Source organism: Saimiri boliviensis, chromosome 1 (genome assembly GCF_048565385.1).
Source record: "Saimiri boliviensis isolate mSaiBol1 chromosome 1, mSaiBol1.pri, whole genome shotgun sequence".
In the NCBI taxonomy this organism is placed as follows: domain Eukaryota; kingdom Metazoa; phylum Chordata; class Mammalia; order Primates; family Cebidae; genus Saimiri; species Saimiri boliviensis.
In genome coordinates, this window is record NC_133449.1 from 125,055,061 (window position 1) to 125,080,162 (window position 25,102).

Sequence of the window (25,102 nt, forward strand, 5' to 3'; positions counted from 1 at the left end):
TCTATTCTCACACTGCTATGAAGAACTACCCAAGACTGGGTAATTTATAAAGAAAAAAGGTTTAATTACTTGCAGTTCTGCCTGGCTGGGGAGGATTCAGGAAACTTTTACAATCATGGCAGAAGACACCTCTTCACAGAGCGGCAGGAGAAAGAATGAGTACCAGCAGGAGAAATGCCAGGTGCTTATAAAACCATCAGATCTCCTGAGAACTCACTCACTATCAGGAAAACACCATGGGGGAAACTGCTCCCACGTTTCGGTTACCCCCCACCAGGTCCCTCCTGTGACATGGGGATTATGGGAATTACAATTCAAGATGAGATTGGGTGGAGACACAGCCAAACCGTATCACCGTAATTCATGGCAACCTCAAATGAGCATTTTTTATTGTATCACAGTCTTATATGGAATCCCAGCCCTCTTTTCTTCTATTTCTTTTTTTTTCTGGCTTCTTTCAAGATTTTCTCTTTGTTTTTGATTTTTTGCAGTTAGAATACAATATGCTTGCGTATAGTTTTTTTTTTGTTTTGTTTTGTTTTTTTGGTATTTATCCTGCTTGGTGTTCTCTGAGCTTCCTGGTTCTGTGGCTTGAGGTCTGTAATGAATTTTGAAAATTGCTCAATCATCATTACGTCAGATACTCAATTTCCTTTCTCTCTTCTTCTTGTATTCCTACTAAATGTATTTACAACTTTGGCATCTTCAAGCTTAACTGATTCTTAGGTCATGTCTAGTCTACCAATGAGTCCATCAAGGCATTCTTCATTATTACAGTATTTTTTATTTCTGTTTCCTTTTGATTGTTAGTTTCCATCTCTCTGCTTACATTAACCATCTGTTCTTGCATGTTGTCTACTTTTTTCCGTTAGCACCCTTAGCATGTTAATCATAGTCATTTTAAGTCCCTGGTCTGATAATTCCAAAATGTCTTATATATGAGTCTTATTTTGATTCTTGCTTTGTCTCTTCAGGTGTTTTGTTTTGTTTTGTTTTGTCTTTTGCCTTTCAGCATGCCCTGTCATTTTTTGTGGAACGCTGGATACAATGTGTTTAGTGAAGGTAACTGAGGTGGATAGACCTTTACTGTGGAATTTTTAAGGTTTATCTGACTAGGAATCCGGCTGTATTTACTGTTTGCAGTAGTTGTTGTGTCAGAGGCAAGTATTTCCTCTAGTGTCCTTGCTTTTGTCTCCTCTGGGGTGTTGGTTTCCCAACAGACTCCTTCGTAAATGAAAGATGATGCTTGTAATGCTTTGAGCTGTAGTTCCCTGCTATACAGGAGCCCAGTTGATGAAGTTCTGGGATAGGAAAAGTGTTCTGTCATCCTGTCATTAGGGCTTTCTCTTTTAGTGAGTTGGTGTCCCTGGGCTATGATCTCCAGAAGTGCTTCTCAGCTTCTCTATCTTCTTAGGTGAGACAGGAAGATGAGAAGGAGCTGGAGTTGAATATTTCCCTTTTCCCAGGTCAGTTAGGTTTTTGTTAAACCCACGTCAATTAAGCTCTAGTAAAAGTTTTCTTTGAAGACAGGTTGTTAGAGAGAACAGAGAGCTGTGGACATATTTCAGAACAGTTACTTTCTCATGCTGCTGCTGAAAACATGAAGGCACTTTTCTCCAATCTTCACAGTGAGAATCTAGTAGAATTCCTGGAAGTAAAACTCACAAACGTGTAAGTGTGAGGGTTCCCCCTGTCCCAAACCCTTGGAGTTTTGAACACTCAAGCTAGACTACACTGAGCCTCCAACAGTTTTTCAGTTAAGTCTTCCTACCTGTATTGGCTCCATCTTTGTTTGATCTTCTGCTCTTGGGCTTCTGCTCCTTGTAAGCTGTGTCTCTCTTTCCACCTGTCTGTCTCTCCAGTTTGCAGAGTAGCAGTTTGTCCTGTGACCTTGGTTCTCTGAAAGATCTAAGAAAAGTTGTTGATTTTCTGTTTCTTTGCTTTTTTCTTGTTATGAGAGCTAGAGTGACAATGTTAAAGAACTTTACATGTCGAACTAGAAACTAGAAACTCTTCTTACATTTTTATTAGTTTTGCTTTAAGGTTTTTTTGTCCATTTTACTTCATGGCTTGTATCAGTGTATCTTCCTGTGTGTCATTTATTGCTCTTTATCTTGTAATTTTTTAACTTTTTAAAAATTTGTAAACATCTATAAAAGTATGAATTAGTATAATAAAACTCCTTGGCTGGGCATGGTGGTTTATGCCTGTAATTCCAGCACTTTGGGAGGCTTAAGCAGGGAGGTTCACTTGAGCCCAGGAGTTTGAGACCAGCCTGGGCAACATGGTGAAACCCCATCTCTACAAAAAATACAAAAATTGCCTGGGTGTGGTGGCGTGCACCTCTACCCCAGCTACTCGGAAGGTTGAGGTGGGAGAATCACCTGAGCCTGGGGAGGTTGAAGCTGCAATGAGCCATGATCATGCCAGTGCATTCCAGCCTAGGTAACAGAATGAAACTGTCCAAAAAAAAAAAAAAAAAAAAAAAAAAAAAAAAAAAAAACAAGAACAAATAAATACATAAAATTCGTGTGCCCATACCAACTTTGGCAATATCCATATATGCCCAATTTTATTTCACCCATACTGCCACCTACTATCCATCCCACCCCCTCCTCTATCTAGAGTATTTTAAGGCTAATCCATCACCTCTAAATACTTAAGTGTGTTGTAAATACACCTTTTACTTGTCATACCAGAAGTTCTCTTTCTTCATAAGAACTATGTAATACCCTTTCTACTCTCGCAATTTCCAACTGTCAGTAGTTAACCTTCCCTCCTACTTCAGAAAAGAAAATAATGCATAAAATGCAAATCTCTTCAGCTAGCTACAGTAACTTTGGAGAAGTTATTTTATTTCTGTTAAGCCTCATTCTCTATGTCTGGAAAACTAACCTGTATAAGCTTCCTATCGCTGCTATAACAAATTAATATAAACTTAGTGGCTCAACACAACACGGATGTATTCTTTTACAGTACTGGAGGTAGGAAGCCTGAACTATGTTTCACTGAGCTAAAATCAAGTTGTCAGCAAGCCTACATTCCTTTTTGGAGGCTTTGGGGAGAATCCATCCCCTTACCTTTTCCAGCTTCTTGAGGCTGCATATATGCTTCGGCTCATGGCCCTTTCCTCCATACCCCAAACCAGCAGTATTGCATCTTCAAATCACTGACACTAACCCATCCTGCCGCCTTCTTTCTCTCAGGGGGAGCCTTGTGATTACATTAGCCCCACCAGGATACTCCAAGATAATCTCCCCATTTTGAGATCTTTAATTACATCTGCCAAGTCCTTTTTGCAGTATATTCAGTAGGTTCCAGAAATTAGGACATGGAGATCTTTGGAGTACCCTTATTCAGCCTATCAAACTACCTTCTAAGGTTATTGTTAAAATATGAGGAATTAATATAGATAGATCATAATAGGCCCTGATACACAATAAACACTCAAAAAGTATAGCTGTTATTATTTGTCAATGTTATTATTTATACCCCCTCCTCTGTAACATCGCTGTATTGGTAGGGACAGTAAGTTACAAATATTTTGAGAAATACAGTGTTCCCTTTGTCTTTCAGGTAAGACTAAAGGTATACTAGACTTCTTGACTTTTTTTCTTACCGTGTAAATCTTTTTAAACATCACAAGTTTATGAAATATAGATATGGTAAATATCAGTATTATTAGTGAGTGCTACCATAAATATCTGGTTAATCAAAAGAGTATGTTCCTGTTTTCTGATTATTTTTTCTTTAAATATCCAACTCATTTTTGAAATCTTTTATTCTCAGTATAAGGTATACTCTGACATTTCACTATGTCAGTGGGGATAATGGCTTTTTTCTCTGTGACTTGGTAATTCTTTTCACCAAAGTCTGATGACTTTTTCCACTTTGTAGATTATGAATCTAGAAACAGGCAGATAAGTACTTTTCCCCTTGAAGAGCAGACAGGTTTAAAAGTAGTCTTTGGGCCGAACATGGTTGCTCACACCTGCAATCCCAGCACTTTGGGAGGCCGAGGAGGGCAGATCACAAGGTCAGGAGTTCAAGACCAGCCTGGCCAACACGGTGAAACCCCATCTCTACTAAAAATACAAAAATTAGCGGGGCATGGTGGCACATGCCCATAATCCCAGCTACTCAGGAGGGTGAGGCAGGAGAATGGCTTGAACTTGGACCCAGGAGGCGGAAGTTGCAGTAAGCTGAGATCCCTCCGCTGCATTCCAGCCTGGGCTACAAAGCAAGACTCCCTTTCCAAAACAAAAAAGTAGTCTTTACCTCCCCCATACACAAAAAGAGTCTGCTCACATTCCTTTGAAAGGGCTCCATGGGGGCAGAAACAGTATCTTTTTTTCTTGCAAGTATGTATCAGAACCTAGCAGAGGGCCTAGTGCTTAATAATTTGTCAGCTGACCTCTGCAGCAGCACTAAACATAATCCCTTCCTCCACACCCATCCTCATTTCTTTTTCTCTTGACTGAAAATCGGTGCCAGCTGTGCTGTGGGTCACACCTACCTCTTCTCAAGGAACCTTATTAGTCTTGTACCACTGTTTATTTGGCCTATGTATCCAGCCTCCATTTGTCTGCTGGTTTCTTTCCCTTAGCAATTAAGTATGCCCAAGTCTCTTATCTATACATGTATACGTATGTACCTTCTGAAACCCACATCCCCTCCTGCTACTACCCATCTCTGTTTTCTTTTCTCAGCCAAACTCCTTGAGTCTTCTGCATTTGGATCTCTGGAATTCCTCACTTCAGTATCCTTCATGCTGCTGCAGCTGCATGTGATACTCCTGACACTTCTGGGAACACTCCCATTTCTCGGCTGCCTTCAGGCTCTTTCTTTCCAGCTCTCCTCCTACCTGTGTGGTCATTCTTCCAGGTTCCTTTATGAATAAACTTCTCTTCTGCCTGTCTTTTAAATGTTGGTGATTTTCAGGTTCCATCCTAGCTTCTCTTCTCACTATGTATACAATAGTCCCCTCTTATCCACAGAGATGCATTCCAAGACCCCTGGTGGATGCCTGCAACCTCGGATAGTACCAAACCTTATGCACCTTGTTTTTCCTACAAGTACATACCTATGATAAAGCTTAATTCAGAAATTAGGCAAGTAAAAGATTAACAATAACTGATAATAAAATAGAACAATTATAACAGTATACTGTAATAAAGGTTATGTGTGTATATTGCACAATGAGTAACTGAAACCACAGAAAGTGAAACTGCACATGAGCAGGGACTACTGTAAACTCTCTTAAGTGATCTCAGCCACTCTCCTGAACATGAGACTTTATATCTGAGTGCCTTCTTAGGAAGGACCTCTAAAACTGAAATCTTCCCCATACCTCAAAATCCAGTCCTCTTCCCATGTTCCCTAGCTCAGTTACTTTTTCCTTTCCCTTGTCCCCCAGTTTACTAGATTATCATTCTTTCCCCACAAATGTCCCTTCTGTCTGTCCTAATACTTTATTTCAGGCTTTTTTTTTTTTTAACCTGAGTACTGCAGTTATCTAAGCTGTCCTTAAAAAACCTGCTACTACAGTGATCTTTCTAAAACACAAACCTTCAGTGGCTCCCCTTTGCCCTTTAGAGGTAACCTAAATCTAGCTTCCTGAGATAGAGCCCAGGTTTACCCCTTCAGCCTTATCTGTTACAGTTTTTCCTTACACCCTCCCGCAACTCTATAATCAGTTCCCTAAATCACTATGTTCTGTCACCTCTGTAACCTCCTACTCCCATATCTGCCTCTATACCAAAGTCTCCTCTTGTTCACCTTCTCCTAGTTTGCTCTGTGTGACCTTCAGGTTGGCTCTCAGACAATATTTCCTCCAAGAAAGCATTCCCTGGCTCCCCTTTGACATGGAATTGGATCCACTTTCTGTTGTTTCTTAGCTCCCTATGCCTAGTCCTGCTACTATTGTTTTCTCTAGAATTCGGTTTGCTTTTTAATGAGCCTTCATTGGTAAATTTTCCATGCCATCTCTCACCACAATAGCATATTCACTGTTAAGTATGAACACTTGCAAAATAAATTACAAGCTGTTTACAAGAGAAATGCGTTCTGAAAAAGCTCTGATACAAAGGAAAAACATTCCCCATTAATGCTTACAGAAATACCTCCTAAGAAAGGGTCTCGGGCTTTTACTTGTTCTATTTAGGAACATTCTGACAAAGTACAGGCCAAGTACATTTATCTTTGGGTCAGATGCCATGGCTCACACCTGTAATCCCAGCACGTTGGGAGGCTGAGGCAGAAGACTGCTTGAGCCCAGGAGTTTGAGACTAATCTGACTAGCCTGGGCAACATAATGAGATCCTGTCTCTACAGAATTAAAATGTTTTACATTAGCTGCATGTGGTGGCACACGCCTGTAATTGCAGCTACTCAGCAGGCTGAGGTGGGAGAATTGCCTGAGCACAGATCAAGGCTGCAGTGAGCTGTGATCGCGCCACTGGGCTCTAGCCTGGGCAACAGAGTGAGACCTTGTTTCAAAAACAAAACAGGCCGGGCGTGGTGGCTCAAGCCTGTAATCCCAGCACTTTGGGAGGCCAAGGTGGGTGGATCACGAGGTCAAGAGATCGAGACCATCTTGGTCAACATGGTGAAACCCCATCTCTACTAAAAATACAAAAAATTAGCTGGGCGTGGTGGCGCGTGCCTGTAATCCCAGCTACTCAGGAGGCTGAGGCAGGAGAATTGCCTGAACCCAGGAGGCGGAGGTTGCGGTGAGCCAAGATCGCGCCATTGCACTCCAGCCTGGGTAACAAGAGCTAAACTCTGTCTCAAAAAAAAAAATGTCTTCACTTTGGCGAAGTGAAGGATCTGACTCAGTTTTACCATGCTTTAAAGTATAGCAGGCATTACTTCAACCACTGTTGATTATAACAGACTTACTTATTTGACATTCCTTAAAATATTATTCACTCCTTAATTCTATTTGCCTTTCTTTTCTCACACCTGCCAGTGATAATATCATGCTTCCTGTACCAAAGATTTTTAAAAATGATGATATGGGTATTTTCTGCATTTAATATGCTGTTTTACAGTTCTGTATTTACTTTGGTCAGAGGGAAAATGCCATGCAGTTTTCATAGGAAAATAACCAAAATTAAAGGAATAGTGTTTTATTTAATGTCTTAAAGAAATTAGTAAAAAACAATATAAAAAATTCACTATTAAACTAAATTGGGCAGTTCAGCTAGTGTTAACAAAGACAGGAACAAATGCCATTGAGTGTTCACTTAAAACAGGATTTTAAAAAATTATCTTTGAGAAAAATTAAGTTCATTCTATAAGCCAGCTATTTTTCTGATATTTTATAATCATGAATTTATATCATATAATACCTAATTATTGATTATACCTAATACAATATGTTTTATGTGTTTTTTCATTTTTATTTCATCATCCAGAGCCAATGATTTAGCATATTATTAGCACTCCATAAGGTAACCAAGTAATTGACACTAACATAGAAACCACCAAGATTTGGCCAGGCTGCTAAAAAAGTCTCTAGAGAAAATAGAAGTATTCCAGCCCCAATTTTATGTGTCAGTAGCCATACAAGGGATCAGGTTAGTTAGAAAGTATCTGCATAATACAACACCTAAACTGCATTACATCAATGTGACACACGCTAGAACGAGAAAAACGGAGCCAATGATAGTCCTTTTTTACTGATGGTATGAAAAATTGAAACTTCACTAATGTGTCTAAATTTAACTTCCCTGAATTCTTTCGAACAAGTATCAGATGTGACATTTAAAAGGAAGCCCTAATATAACCCAAGTATGTTAAAGGTATAAAAAATACAGCAATACTCCTTGTTCCTTTATTTTATAGAAGAAACACAAAGTAAAAAGTACTTCAAATCTCTTGACATTTTCTATGAGCATGACTATTTATAGTAAGTTTTGTACTAAACATTCATATGGAGGTAAAAGGCACTATTTTAAAAGAAAAAATGAAGTTGAATGCTATGACATAAGGGATAAGAAACCAAAAGACTTCTAGGCCCAGCTCTCAGTTGTATCATTTCAGTTGGGTAAGGAAATCGGGAATTGAATTGTTCATTATATAGATGGTATAAAAGAGCAATTCTCACACTTCTTGGTCGATGGAACCCAAAGAGCTTTTCTTTATGGGAGATATATCTACTGACATTATTTGAAATTAAAACTGAAATAATTTTAAATGATATTAATTTTGTTCGTTTGTTTGTTTTTTGAAATGGAGTCTCACTCTGTTGCCCAGGCTGTAGTGGAGTGGTGCAATCTTGGCTCACTGCAACCTCCGCCCCCAAGGTTCAAGTGATTCTCCCGCCTCAGCCTTCTAAATAGCTGGGATTACAGGTGCCTGCCACTACACCCTGCTAATTTTTGTATTTTTTTTAGTAGAGACAGGGTTTCACCATCTTGGCCAGGCTGGTCTTGAACTTCTGACCTTGTGATCCACCCGCCTTCACCTCTCAAAGTGCTGGGATTACAGGGGTGAACCACCACACCTGCATGATATTAATTTCTTTTTAAAAGATAACCCAATATCTTAACATAACCTATTTTATTTAAAAAAATTTTTTTTTATTTAAATATTAGGGAAAAGAGGGATATTGCTTTATGTTATTACAAATCTCTTTAATGCTTAGCATAATAGAAGATAGTAGCATATTCTCTTATCTCCTTTTACATTCAGACTTTTGTGATATGTTGCCTTGGTTGAAATAGATGAAAAAAATTCAGCTTCACGTAACTATGTAATAGAAGAGGGAGTGTTTTAATATCCTGTTCAGATAATTGATATATACCAAAAAGTCATCAAGTGACAGTGTCTTAAGGTTCATTGCAATGTGGATTTTGTGACTTTATCGATGAGTTTTTCCTACTTTGTTATGGTATGCATGGTATTTATTTATTAAAACGTTGTTTAATTTCCACATATTTTCTTCTGTTGTTGATTTCTAATTCTGTTGCAATCAGAGAATATCATTTGTACAATTTCAATACTTTTATATTGACTAAAGCTTGTTTTATGGTCTAGCATACCATAGGGAACATAAAGCTTGTTTTATGTTCTCCAGGTCCCTCCTGCAGAACATTCCACATGTATTTGAGAAGAATATGTACTCTACTAGAGTTGGATGCAGTGTTCTCTACAAGTCTTTTAGGTCTAGTTGGTTTACAGTGTTGTTCACATCTTCTCTTTTCCTGCTGATCTTCTATCTAGTTCTTCTATCCATTATTAAAATTGGCATACTGAAGTTTTTAAGTATTGTTGAATTATCTGTTTCTCCCTCAAATTCTTAATGTACTTTGGCGCTCTGTTGGTTAGGTGCAATAATGCTTATAATTATTATGTCTTCTTGATGGATTGGGCCTTTTATAATTATACAATGTCCTTTTTTGTGTCTAAAAACAGTTTGTGTTAAAGTGTATTTTGTCTGATATCTGTATAGCCATTCCAGTTCTCATTTGGTTTCTTTTCCCATGGTATACCTTTCCATGCTTTTACTTTCAGCCTATCTGTTGTCTATGAATTTAATGTGTGTCTTTTGTAGATGGCACATAGTTGGTTATATTGTTCTGTCCAGTTGGTTAATCTTTGCCTTTTTGATAGGAGCATTTAACTCATTTATAGATAATGAAATTAGTGATAAAACAGATGATGCCTGTCATTGTTATATTTGCAATATGTCATGTTTTCTTGGTTGCTCAATTCCACCATTACTGCATCCTTTAATGTTTTCTGTTGTCTAGGATATCATTTTAATTCTTTTGTTGTTTTTTCACTCTATTTTGATTTATTTATTTTGAGATGGAGTCTCAATTCTGCTGCCCAGGCTGGAGTGCAGTGGCATGATATGGGCTTACTGCAACCTCTACCTCCTGGGCTCAAGGGATTCTCCTGCTTCAGCCTCCCAAGTAGCTGGAACTACAGATGTGCACCACCACACCCAGCTAATTTTTGTATTTTTGACAGAGATGGGGTTTTGCCATGTTGGCCAGGCTGGTCTTGAACTCCTGAACTCAGGTGATCCTCCTACCTCAACCTCCCAAAGTGCTGGGATTGCAGGCGTGAGCCACCCCACCCAGACTTACTCTATTTTTAAAAAGTTATTTTGTTAGTAGTTTCTCTCAGGATTACAATTAACATCTTAATTTAGAAACAATCTAGTTCATATTCATTCCAACTTAATTTCAGTAGCTTATAAAAACTTTGCTCTAACATATCTCAGTTTATTCACTCCTCAGTTTGTACTATTATTGTCCTACAAATTACATCTTCAAGCAATATGAGACCAATAAGATGGTTTTATAATTATTGTTTCAAACAAGTCTTTTATATCAGGTAGGAAAAAAGAGCTACAAACAAAAATGTATTTATACCTACAGTTTCCTTACAGTACCTTTTTTTTTCCAACTGCATCTTTACAGAATACTTACAGTTACCCTTACTAGTACTCTTTATTTGTGTGGATTCAGTTTACTATCTAGTGTTCTTTCAGATCAGCTAGAATTCCCTTTAATATTTCCTACAAGTCAGGTGTGCTAATAACAATTTCTTTCTGGTTTTATCTGGCTATATGTTAATTTCTGCTTCATTTTCGAAGGATATTTTTGCTGGATTTTAAGACTTCTTGGCTGACAGTCTTTTTCTTTTAACACTTTGAATTTATCAGCCTACTGCCTTCTAACCTCCTGGGTTTCTGATGAGAATTGAGCTGTTAATCCTACTGAGAATTCCTTGTCCATGATGAATTGCTTGTCTCCTGCTGTTTTCAGCTTTCACTCTTTGGCTTTCAAAATGTTAACTATGATACGATAGGTAGGATTTGACTTTGACGTATCATGGTGTGGAGCTCTTTGAGTTTACCCTACTTGCTACTCATTGACATTTGGGGTGTACAGTTAATGTTGTTCATTAAATTTAGGTAGTTTCAGCTGTTACTGTGATGTTCCCATCCCTGTGTCCGTGTGTTCTCATTGTTCAATACCCACTTATGAGTGAGAACATGCAGTGTTTGGTTTTCTATTCTTGTGTCAGTCTGCTCAGAATGATGGTTTCCAGATTCATCCATGTCCCTACAAAGGACATGAACTCATTCTTTTTTATGGCTGCATAGTATTCCGGGGTGTATATGTGCCACATTTTCTTTGTCCTCTATCATCAGTGGGCACTTGGGTTGCTTCCAGGTCTTTGCTATTGTGAACAGTGCCACAGTGAACATACGTGTGCATGTGTCTTTATAATAGAATTATTTATAATCCTTTGGGTATATACCCAGTAATGGGGTTGCTGGGTCAAGTGGTATTTCTATTTCTAGGTCCTTGAGGAATCACCACACTGTCCTCCGCAATGGTTGAACTAATTTACACTCCCACCAACATTGTCAAAGCATTCCTATTTCTTCACATCCTGTCTAGCATCTGTTGTCTCCAGATTTTTTAATGATCGTCATTCTGACTGGTGTGAGACGATATCTCATTGTGGTTTTGATTTACATTTCTCTAATGACCAGTGATGATGAGCATTTTTTCATATGTTTGTTGGCCTCATCAATGTCTTCTTTTGAAAAGTGTCTGTTCATTATTTTTCATTTAAGAAAAATCTGATGGATTGACAGTGCCTCAGTTATATTGGTGAGGTCTATCTCTAACTTGTTTCCATTTTTGGATCATTCCTCAAACCTTGAATAAAATGATATACTCCTTCTCTTTAGAAATCAAGGTTAATAAAATAGAACATAAAGAAACTTGATTGCAATGGACGTCCTAAGAAAAGATGACAAAATGTTTAAGAAATTCTTTTGAATATTTTTCACAGCATCAAAATCCTACTGATCTTCCCAGTAAAGTACAGAAAAGTTAAAATGACATTTAGATAGGCTACTGATGCTCTAAAAATGATTTTTCTCCAGGATGATAAGCAGTAATATAATTTTATCAATATCACAATTGCCTGATACATTAAGATCTTTAGAAGTCCATATGCTTCCAATGGCTATGAGAAAATAGGTTGCTATAAGCATGGAATTACTCATGAGACATTACTGATTTATCAAATGATTCATGAAGAAATCACACAAATATGCAAAATAAACTTATTAAGAAATATTTTTATGTGTTAAGATTAATATTATGCTTTGTACTACACACTACTTTCATGAGAGAATTAGTGAACTGTTATATCTACATTTTTTTTTTTTTAAAGATGGAATCTCGCTCTGTCACCCAGGCTGGGGTGCAGTGATGCAATCTTGGCTCTCTGCAACCTCCGCCTCCTGGGCTCCTGCCTCAGCCTCCAGAATAGCTGGAACTACAGGTGCATGACACCACACCCGGCTAATTTTTTGCGTTTATAGTAGAGATGGGGTTTCACTGTGTTAGCCAGGATGGTGTTGATCTCCTGAACTTATGATCTGCCCACCTCAGCCACCCAAAGTGCTGGGATTACAGGTGTGAGCCACCAGCCAATATCTACATTCTTATTTTGCAGATTGGCAAGGAAAAGCAGTGTTCTCTCTCTCACCTGTATTCAGTTAAAAAAATCAGGTCATAGTGTATCTGATACGAGTCCTAAAGCTGAAGCTCACCTATCATCATGGGCCAGTCATTCTGATATTTGAACACAGGGTCTAGAAATCCTGATTCAGTTCCTCTATATAGTTATTCTTAAAGCATGTTCAATGGGGAGAAATGACAGATATAGGTGATGGAGGAATGGAGGCCGCAAACCACCTTGCCATGTATGTACCTATGCAACAGTCCTGCATGATCTGCACATGTACCCCAGAACCTAAAGTACAAGAAAAAATAATAATATATTCCTTAAATGTGCAGGAGTTTAAATGTGATAGAACTAATCATCAGTATTTTTTATTCTATTGTAATTATTATAGATGGATTTTACTCGTGTTGATATTTTAGTGGGAAAATGCAAGCCATATTCAATCCCTCGCTGAAGGGAAAAAGCAATGCTATATTCAACAGAATATCTGATTTTAGAAATACCTAGTTAAAATAATGAACTATATAAATGCAACTATTAAATCATTTAAAGTCTTGAGAATGTTCTACTAATCAGGTTTTCTTTTTGTTTGTTTATTATTAACACTAACATCCTAAGAAACGACAGGTTTTATTTTGATGTGCTATCTTTATGAAAGGGGTCTCTAGGAAACTGTCATCTGTGTAAGAATTTTTTGCTTTGAAAGAGGTTTGCCTGAAACTTCAAATAATCCCTTACTTTCAAAGCCTTAACTAATTTTGTTTCTATTGCAGCCCTTTGGAGTGAATCAACCTGGACCTTATATCATGTATACAACTGTAGATGCAAATGGATATCTGAAAAATGGATCAGGTAAGACCAGATACAATGTCCATACTGTATAAAAGCTTCCTCAGTCAATATATTGGCAAGGTAAACTGGTGGAAGAAACTGTTTTCATACTATTTAATAAAATCTTCATTTTTATTATGCTTAGTCTTTCCCTAGACTTACATTGGTAAATTATAAAAGGTTCTCATGACAAAAAAAATGTTAAGCTTCAATTCTTCATATCTCCTATTATGATGGAGCCAAATCATTATCCTTATTTTTTAGTTGAAGTACCAGAGACACTGGGTGAAATTACTTGTGTTGTCTTGGTCAGAGAGTGAAGTAGCAAATTAGGTAATTAAGTTCATCTTAGAGGAAGTAAAAATTAAAAATCCAATTATACTATATTATAAACTACTCCTAGTTTTTTTATATGTAGAATAGACGCTGGAATTTATAGAGAGGTTTTTTTGATATATTATTATAAAGAAAAAAACGTAGTTACACATTTAAATAAGTAATAAAGGAAATTGCAATAAAGATAAAAAGAAATAAGATTGAGCAGAGGATGTCTGCTTTTAACAGATGGCTGACTGACTGAGGTTAGATCCAAATTACAGTAAATACACTGATAGTTTCAGTTATCTAAATAAGAAAAGGAATCTTAATATGCTTCTTTTAGATGCCTAGAGTTTTGGTTATGAAGAAGTATAAGCAGAGTTGCTGTCACTCCTCTACCTTTTTGGCCAAAAAAAAAAAAAATTAAGAACCCATTATATGACCATTGCCATGTTATGTAATGGCCTTACCTAAATCAAATATACCAGAATGAGTTTACCTTTTTAGCTAGTTGCACACATTTAAGAATCTCAAATGCACTGCTGCTTCAGCACAGAAACATTCCGTAAAACAAAATTTTTTTTAAAAGATTCAAGGAGAAATTGACAAACACAACTATACTTTAATATACCACCATCAGTCACAGCAGTTCAAGATAAATAAGGATATAGATAATTTGAACAAATTACTTCTTTATGTTTTTAATTCATGTACATATTAAACCTTTACCAAAAAAGTTCTGGGAATCGCTGGTTTTATCAGTGAATTCTTTTAGACTTTTAAGATGCAGATGATTTCAGTGCTAGGTAAGATGTTCCGGAATACAGGACAACAACATGAAGTTACTTATGCGTTTCATGAACCTAGTATAACTCAGGCAGAGGTAGCATACTCAATACCAAAAACTTAAGTTCACTGGTGGGATATCACTAAAAATCCTATCTAAAAGCTAACAAATGTATCTGTATTTTTAAAGAATTGCTTACTTAACATAATCAAGTAGATGATTAAGGAATGCACTGATGGTTTAAAATGGGAAAATCTCTTGTTATAGCAATACATCAATATTTAAAATACTTTTTCTTTTTTTTTTTCATGTAATGATACATTGTATACATCTTTCCATGTCTGTTTATACAGATACTACTGATTTATTTGGGGCTATTTTACATAGATGCAATAACTACTCTAGCCAATCCTCTATTTGTTTTACTAGAAAACAACAATACAACAGTAAACATCTATTTGCATATATTTTTGTGCAGTTAAATGAATAATTCAGGCCAGGTGCTCACACCTGTAATCCCACAACTTTGGGAGGCCAAGGCAGGTGGTTCTTGAGGTCAGGAGTCCAAGACCAGCCTGGCCAACATGACGAAGCCCCGTTTCTACTAAAAATACAAAAGCTGGGCGTGGTGGCGGGCACCTGTAATTCCAGCTACTCAGGAGGCTGAGGCACGAGAATGGCATGGACCTGGAGGTTGAACTGATTTGACATCATGCCACTGCACTCTTGGTGACAGAGTGAGACTCTGTCTCAAAAAAAAAAAAAAAAAAAAAAAAAAAAAAAAAAAAAAAAAAGTAGTAAAGTGTAATTCTCACTTTATAGAAAACTATCTGGAAGGATATACATTAAATCAACATTTATCTTGAGGAACACAATTTCAGGAGATTCACTTTCTACTCTGTACATTTCTGTAACTGTTGACTAGTTTTCAGTTCTTTTTAATTTTTTAAAAAAGATAAAGTTGGGCCCGGCACAACTGCTCACACCTGTAATCCCAGCACTTTGGGAGGGTGAGGTGGGTGGATCACCTGAGGTCAGGAGTTTGAGATCAGCCTGGCCAAAATGGTGAAACCTCGTCTCTATTTAAAATATTTTTAAAAATCAGCTGGGTGTGGTGGTACATGCCTGTAGTCCCAGCTACTCAGGAGGCTGAGGCAGGAGACTCATCTGAACCCAAGAGGCAGAGGTTGCAGTGAGCTGAGATCACGCCATTGCACTCCAGTCTGGTGACAAGAGCAAAACTGCATCTCAAAAAAAAAAAAAAAAAAATGTGATTGTTGATTCATTCAACAAAATTTTCACTGAACTTATACTGCAAACTAGGCATTGGCACCTAGTATTGAATTCCATTCAGTAATATTCACTACCCATTACTATATTTTTAAGGGAATGGAACAGTATTAACTTAGCATGATTTTGAAAAAAATCTACCCCAAAACAGTAGTGGAACATTGGAATTATCTAATGTTACTATAATCTAATAATTTATCTAATCTTACTGTATCTAACATTTACCTGTCTCTAGGTTGGAGTAGAAATTGGGAAGGAATTTATAGGCATAAAAGGAAATGAAAAAATATTAAGGTAAAAATAAATGCTTTTGAGTGCATAAATCAAATGAATGCACAAGTTTTTATGGAAGAATACCATAAACAAAAATAAACAGTACTCACAAACTTGAAAAAAATCTAAATGCCTATAAATAGATAAATAATAAATTATCCCATTTCATAATATTCTCCAGCCTACAAAATATTTTAAAATAACTTTTGATGTTTATAATAGTTGGAGGAAGACATATCTGCATGTAAAATCCAAATTGTATGTGTGTTATTTTAAGAGTGTGTGTGTATAGGAAAAATATAGAAAGAAAACAACATATAAAATGTTACCACAATTATCTTTTAGTCTTGAGAATGCAAATTGTATGTGTGTGATTTTTAAGTGTGTCTGTGTGTAAGACAAATACATAAACCAAATAACCTATGTTGCTGTGATTATCTGTTGGTTTTGGGATTTTTTATATTTGTTTACATTTTTGTTTACTAAATATATATTGCTTTTTAATTTAAGGAAAAGCTTTTAAAAATATTCAAACACATGCTATATTTCCTGCATTAAAATATATTCTAAGCAATGATGTAGCACTTAATTTGATTCACTAAGGGAATACCACCATGAAACCCTGCCCCAAATGTTAAAGGATGAAAATTTTCAGTTTAAATGTTAAGCACGTTTAACTCCAAGGAAACATTACTTGGTTAAACCATACCTTCCATCCCATCCTACGCCATCAGCACAAAATGTCCCACTGTAGGAAGAAGATGACTACATTTATGTATTTCAGAAACTGCAGCCTTGGTTTTATCAAAGAGCAGCTGGGAGTCTCTCACTACCTATTGACGGGTCATGAAATTAATGTAGTGGCCTTTAGGGTGTTTAACTTAATAGAATAAAAGAGAACAATAGAAATATATTGATCAGAGTACATCACAAATAGTAAAGTATTGTTTCATCAAATTTTTACTTTAGGGGTGTGTGTGTGTGTGTGTGTGTGTGTTCATGCTGGGTAATAAGATATGATGTAGTTTTTATTGTGGGTTATGGTCAGAAAAGTTTGAAAACCACTGCCAGAGAGAGATAACAACAACAGCATATGTCAGTATTAGTGAGTAAAGGCCTGGCCTAACTGTCATATTGCTTACAGATAAATTATCATTCTTACCCATTACTGTGCAGTCTTACACCTCTTAGCAAAGCTTGAACAGCAAACATTATTATAGAGTTACAGAGGCGTCATTAATTTTCTAAACAATAGTTTCTGTAACAGATTTTAAAAATAAAAATAAAGTATATTTATTATGAACTTTTTAGGAGGTTAAACTCCTATGGTTTTGAATCTAGGGTTTTTTTTACTACACCTGTGAATTAGCCAGATATCTGCAATGGGCATCCAAATTCCCTACAAAGTATTTGTTAAGAACTTAGCAGAATGGCGCCGGGCATGGTGGCTCAAGCCTGTAATCCCAGCACTTTGGGAGGCTGAGGCGGGTGGATCACAAGGTCAAGAGATCAAGACCATCCTGGTCAACATAGTGAAACCCCGTCTCTACTAAAAATACAAAAAATTAGCTGGGCATGGTGGCGCGTGCCTGTAATCCCAGCTACTCAGGAGGCTGAAGCAGGAGAATTGCCTGAGCCCAGGAGGCAGAGGTTGCGGTGAGCCGAGATCGCGCCATTGCACTCCAGCCTGGGTAACAAGAGCGAAACTCCGTCTCAAAAAAAAAAAAAAAAAAAAAAAGAACTTAGCAGAATGGAGTACATTGGCAAAATATTGTAGACTAGTGAGTTGCTGGTCATTTATGAATAATAACATTGTTAGACCAAGAATTGCTTTTCCCATAAAGTACTTATTTGGCCCTACTGTTTAAACCCAGAGCGAAAACATTTTCCTTTTTCCTCTGTGGCAACTATTTGTTAATATATCTGAGAAAAACATAAATAACCTTTGCCTTCTGTGTACCCTTACTCTATGCAAGAAGTGATGTTAAGCAATCACATGCTGTGATGTAGGGGAAAAATGTCTTCTATGATACACACACATTCAACACAGAACACAGCTGTGACCAGATGTATACGGTTTTACCCACAACAACCTGTTCTCCAACACAAGCTAGGTATCTCATAACTTAATTCAATTCTGACACTATCTGGAGGCAGACTCATATCCCACAGTTAAGTACTCAGTCTCAAGATTTTCCCCACTTTGGATGCCAATCACAAGTCTAGGCATCCAGTATTTCTGATGGAGGGTCTATGAATTGGCATTTGCTGGAATGGCTCACAGAACTCAGGGAAACACTTACTTACATGTACTGGCATATTATAAGGAATATTCTAAAGGATACAGATGAACAGCCATATTAAGAGATACAGGGATAAAATTTGGAAGGGTCCTGAGCAGAAGTCCTGTGAAACTTGAGGTGCACTACACTCCCAGCACATGGATGTGTTCAGTAGCCCTGAAGTGCTCCAAACCCTATCTTTCTGGGATTTATAGAGGTGTCATTGTGGAGGCATTGTTGATTAAATTGCTGGCCATTAGTAATCAGCTCAGCCTTCAGCCCTTCTCCCCTCCCTTGTCACAGCAATTCAAATTGCGTATCAAACAACAGAGCTGCAAAATGTATGAAGCAAAAATTGAACTGAAAGAAGAATAGACAAATCTACATCTATAATTGGAGACCTCAGTGTCTCTCTCTTAAGGTTTGGCAAAACAGTTAGAAAATCAGCAAGGATATAGAACTCAACAATATCATCAGCCAACAGGATCTAGTAGACATTTATAGGATAACATGCCCAACAACAGCAATACATACTGTTCAAATACCCATGGAACATACACTAAAATTGACTGTGTTCTGAGCTATAATTTTTTTTAACTTAAAAACCTCAAAAAATATGAACAAGTGAAACCATATAGAGTATACTCCCACCACAATGAAATTAAAATAGAAATCAACAACAGAAAGATAGTAAAATCTCTAAACACTTGAAACTGAAATATCATATTTCTAAATAATCCAGGGGTCAAAGAGAAATTTTCAAGGGAAATTTTTAAAATACATTGAGCTGAATTAAAAGAAAACTACAATGTATCAAAAACTAGGGGTCACAGCCAAAGCAGTGCTGAGAGGAATACTATAACAAGGCATGTGTATAATAGAAAAGAGTAAGTCTGAAATTAATAATGTAAGTTCAACAACAATGTAAGCCCACCTCAACAACCTATAAATAGAAAAGCAAACCTAAAGTAAACAAAAGGAAGGAAATAATTAAAAGCAGAAGTTATTGAAATTTAAAACAGAAAAACAAAAGATAAAATCAGTTAAACAGGAAATAAATAAAATTGACAAATCTGTAGTAGTACTGACAAAGACAAAAAAAGAAGAGTTATAAATTGCCAGCATCAGGAATGAATCAGATGAATCACTGTGGACCCTGAAGATATCAAAAGGATAATGAGGGAATAATATGCACATATGCACATATATTGGATGTCTTAGAAGAAATACACAGTTGCTCAAAAAAACAAAATGTCACAAATTATCCAGTATGAAATATGTCATTTGAATAATCTTAAAATTACTAAGGAAATTGGATTCACCATTTCAAAACTTTCAAAAAAGGCCCAAGTGGTAAGAATTATACCACACATTTAAAATACAGTTAACTAGTCTAGTGTGGTGGCTCATGCCTGTGATCCCAGCACTCTGGAAAGCCAAGGCGAGAGGATCCCTTGAGTTCAGGAGTTCAAGACCAGCCCAGGCAACCTAGTGAGACCCTGTCTCTACAAAAAAAAAATTTAAATAAGCCAGATGTAGTGGCATGTGCCCGTAGTCCCAGTGATTCAGGAGGCTGAAGTGAGAGGATCACATGAGCACTGGAGGTTGAGGTTACAGTGAGCCATGAGTGCACCACTGCACTCCCGCCTGGGTGACACAGCAAGACCCCATCTCAAAAAAATAAAATAGAGTTAACTTCAAATTCTTTGCAGTCTCTTTCAGAAAAAAAAAAAGAAACATGTCCTAGTTTGTAGGTTTACCCTGATACCAAAACCAGACAAAGACAGTACAAAATCCCTGTAGACAGATATTCCTCATGAATATAACTACAAAAATCATGAAAACATATTAGTGGGCCAAACGTGGTAGCTCATGCCTGCAATCCCAGCACTTTGGGAGGCTGAGGTGGGAGGATCACTTGAGCCTATGAATTTGAGACTAGCCTGGGATACATAGTAAAACCCCTTCTTTACCAAAAAAAAAAAAGAAGAAGAAGAAGAAAAAAAGGAAAATTAGTGAATAGAACACATACAGTATTATATAATAAGAATTATACACCATGACCAAGTAGGGGTTATGCAAGGGACACAATGCCAATTCAAGATTCAAAAATCTATCAGTGTAGTACAGCACATTGACATAGTAAAGAAGAAAACAAATCACATGGATGTTTAAACTATTCATGATAAAAACTGTCATAAAATAGGAATAGAGAATAACTTCCTGAATTTGATAAAGAATGTTTACAAGAAACCTACAGCTGACTTTATCTTTAATGATAAAAGACTGAATGGTCTGCCTGGAAGATTAGGAACTAAGCAAGGATATCTCCTCTCACCACTCTAATTGTAAATTCACTGCAATAAGGCAAGAAAAGGAAACAAAAAGCAACCAAGTTGGAAAAGAAGAAGTGAAACTGTGACTTTTCCACATGACATAATTGTATACATAGACAAACTCCAGGAATAAAAAGCACACACTCAGCAAAAAGTACTACAACCAGGAAGTGCCTTCAGCAAGTCTGTAGGATACAAGAACACAAAAATCAGTTGTATGTCTGTACATTATCAATGGATACATGGACACCAGAATTAAAAATACATGTCTATTCACAATCACTCAGAAATTGTGAATTCTTATGTGTAAATTTAGCAAAACATATAAAGGACTTATATGTTGAAAACTACACAATGCCAGTGAGAGAAATCAGTGATGTAAATAAATGAAGAGATACATGAGGTTCATAGGTTGGGAGCTTTAACAGAGAGAGATACCAATTTTCTGTAAATTACCAAGCAGGTTTAACACAATTCTTTTCTACGTCCCCAGAAGGTTATTTTATAAATATAAACAATTGCATTAGAAAATATGTGTGAAAAGGCCAAAGAGCTATTAAGTTGCTGCAAAAGTAATTGTGCTTTTTATCATTTTTTAATGGCAAAACTGCAATTACTTTTGCACCAACCTGGTATAATCGAAACAATTGGAAAAAGAAGAATAAAATAGGTGGAATTTGTCTACGTAATTTTAAGACTTATTTTATAGCTACAGTAATCAAGACTGGTATTGGCAGAAATACACATTGATTATGGAATGGAAGACAGAACCCAGAAATAAGCCCACACAAACATGCCCACCTTATTTTTGACAAAGGTGCAAAAAGCAATAAAGGAAAGATAGGTTTTTCACAACTGTACAAAAATTAATTCAAAATGGATCATGGACATAAATGTGAAATATGAAACTATAGATCTTCTAACAAGAATCATGAGCACATTTGCTGGATCTAAGGCTTGGCAAAGAGTCCTTAGACTTTACACCAAAAGCAAGACCCATTAAAGGAAATATTAATAAGATTTCATCAAAACTTAAAACAGTTTTGCTCCATGAAAGACCCTGTTTGCTCCATGAAAGACCCTGTTTTGCTCCATGAAAAGACAATCTACAGACAGAGAAAAATATTTGCAAATCACATGGCTGACAAAGGATCAGTATCTATAATATATAAAGAACTCTTACAGACTATCAAATTAAAACATGGACAATAGGCATGAAAAGATATTTCACTAAAAAAGATACATAGGTGGCAATTAACACACGAAAAGATGTTAACAATATTTAATTAGGGAAATGCACATTAAAACCATACACATCTATCGGAATGGCTAAAAAAATAAAGTCACGACACCAAATGCTAATGAGGATGCAGAGACAGTGGATCTCTTATATATTACTTGTGTGAGTGTGAAATGTTTATTCACTCTGGAAAATGTTGATAGCTCTTAAAAAACTAGACATGCAACTACCATATGACCCAGAAATTGCAGTTCCAGGCATTCATCCCAGAGAGATGAAAAGTTAAATGTTCACTCAGAAATCTACACACAAGTATTTATACCAAGTATCCCCAAACTAGAAGCATCTCAGGCATTCTCCTGTGGCTTGTTAAAATCTTTGCTACTTCCAGGGATTTGACTCCTTCCTGGTTTAGACTTGGAAGGGTGTATATGTCCAGGAATTTATCCATTTCTTCTACATTTTCTAGTTTATTTGCTTAGAGGTTTTTATAGTATTTTCTGATGGTAGTTTGCATTTCTTTAGGATCAGTGGTGATATCACCTTTACTATTTTTTATTGCATCTATTTGATTCTTCTTTTTTTCTTTATTAGTCTGAGTAGCGGTCTATCTAGTTTGTTGATCTTACCAAAAAACCAGCTCCTGAATTCACTGATTTTTTTGAAGGGCTTTTCATGTCTCTTTCTCCTTCAGTTCTGATCTGATCTGAGTTATTTTTTGTCTTCTGCTGGCTTTTGACTTTGTTTGTTCTTGCTTCTCTAGTTCTTTTAATTGTGATGTTAAGGTGTCGATTTTAGATCTTTCCTGCTTTCTCTTGTGGGCATTTAGTGCTATAAATGTCCCTCTAAACACTGTTTGAGGCAGTAATTAAAAGTCTGTCAACCAAAAAAAAGCCCTGGAACAGGCAGATTCACAGCCGAACTCTCCCAGAGGTACCAGGAGGAGCTAGTATCATTCCTTCTGAAAACATTCCAAACAATAGAAAAAAAGGGATGCCTCCGTAACTCATTTTATGAGGCCAGCATCATTCTGATACCAAAACCTGGAAGAAACACAACAAAATAAGGAAAATTTCAGGCCAATATCCCTGACAAACATCGATGTGAAAATCCTCCATAAGATACTGGCAAACCGAATCCATCCGCACATCAAAAAGTTTATCCACCACGATCAAGTTGGCTTCATCCCTGAGATGCAAGGCTAGTTCAACATATGCAAATCAATAAATGTAACCCACCACAGAAACAGAACCAATGACAAAAACCACATGATTATCTCAATAGATGCAGAGAAGGCCTTTGATAAAATTCAACACCCTTTCATGCTAAGAACTCTCAGTAAACTAGATATTGATGGAACATATCTCAAAATAATAAGAGCTATTTATGACAAACCCACAGCCAATATTATACTGAATGGGCAAAAACTGGAAGCATTTCCTTTGAAACCTGGTGCAAGACAAGGATGCCCTCTCTAACCACTCCTATTCAACATAGTATAGGAAGTTCTGGCCAGGGTAGCCAGGCAACAGAAAGAAATAAAGAGTATTCAAATACAAAGAAAGGAAGTCAAATTGTCTTTGTTTGCAGATGACATGACTGTATGTTTAGAAAACCCTATTTTCTCAGCCCCAAATCTTCATAAGCTGACAGGCAACTTCAGCAAAGTCTCAGGATACAAAAATCAGTGTGCAAAATTCACAAGTATTCCCATACACCAATAATAGACAGAGAGCTAAATCATGAGTGAACTTCCATTCACAATTGCTACAAAGAGAATTAAATACCTAGGAATAGAACTTACAAGGGTTGTGAAGGACCTCTTCAAGGAGAACTACAAACCACTGCTCAAGGAAATAAGAGAGAACACAAACAGATGGAAAAACATACCATGCGCATGGATCGGAAAAATCACTATCGTGAAAATGACCATACTGCCCAAAGTAATTTATAGATTCAGTGCTATCCCCATCAAGCTACCACTGGCTTTCTTCACAGAATTAGAAAAAAACTACTTTAAATTTCATATGAAATTTGAAGTATAAAATCTCTTCCAAGAAAGAGCCCGCATAGCAAAAACAATCCTAAGCAAAAAGAACAAAGCTGGAGGCATCATGCTTCCTGACTTCAAACCATACTACAAGGCTATAGTAACCAAAACAACTATGGTACCAATGGAATATATGATACCAGTGGAACAGAACAAATGCCTCAGAAATAACACCATCTACAACCATCTGATCTTTGACAGACCTGGCAAAAACAAGCAATGGGAAAAAGATTCCCTGTTTAATAAATGGTGTTGGGATAACTAGCTAGCCATATGCAGAAAACTGAAACTGGACCCCTTCCTTACACCTTACACAAAAATTAACTCAACATGAATTAAAGACTTAAATGTAAGACCTAAAACCATAAACACCCAAGAAGAAAACCTAGCCAGTGCCATTCACAACATAGGCATGGGCAAAGACTTCATGACTAAAACACCAAAAGCAATGGCAACCAAAAGCCAAAATAGATCAATGGGATCTAATTAAACTAAAGGGCTTCTGCACAGCAAAAGAAACTATCGTCAGAGTGAACAGACAACCTACAGAATGGGAGAAAAAAAGAAAAAAGACAACCCCATCAAAAAATGGGCAAAGGCTATGAACAGACACTTCTCAAAAGAAGACATTTATGCGGCCAACAAACATGAAAAAATGCTCATTATCACTGGTCATTAGAAAAATGCAAATCAAAACCACAATGAGATACTGTCTCTTACCAGTCAGAATGGCAGTCATTAAAAAGTCAGGAAAGAAAAGATGCTGGAGAGGGTGTGGAGAAATGGGAACACTTTTACACTGTTGGTGTAAAATTAGTTCAACCATTGTAGAAGACAGTGTGGCAATTCCTCAAGGATCTAGAAATAGAAATACCATTTGACCCAGCAATCCCATGACTGGGTATACACCCAAAGGATTATAAATCATTATTCTATAAAGACACATGCACATGTATGTTTATTTATAAAGACACAGCACTGTTCACAATAGCAAAGATCTGGAACCAACCCAAATGCCCATCAGTGATAGACTGGATAAAGAAAATGTTGCATATATATACCATTGAATACTGTGTAGCCATAAAATAGGATGAGTTCATGTCCTTTGTAGGGACATGGATGAAACTGGAAACAATCATTATCAGCAAACTAGCACAAGAACAGAAAATCAAACATTGAATGTTC

At 36.7% G+C, this 25,102-nt stretch overlaps 1 protein-coding gene across 1 annotated transcript in view; it reads left to right on the top strand.

Annotated features, from left to right (window-relative positions):
• ITFG1 (integrin alpha FG-GAP repeat containing 1) overlaps positions 1 to 25,102 on the top strand; it is a 277,356-nt gene that overhangs the window by 199,190 nt on the left and 53,064 nt on the right. The window contains exon 14 of the mRNA XM_003937249.4: positions 13,284 to 13,362. Within this exon, the coding sequence (XP_003937298.1) occupies positions 13,284 to 13,362 (79 nt within the window). The remainder of the gene's footprint in view (positions 1 to 13,283; positions 13,363 to 25,102) is intronic.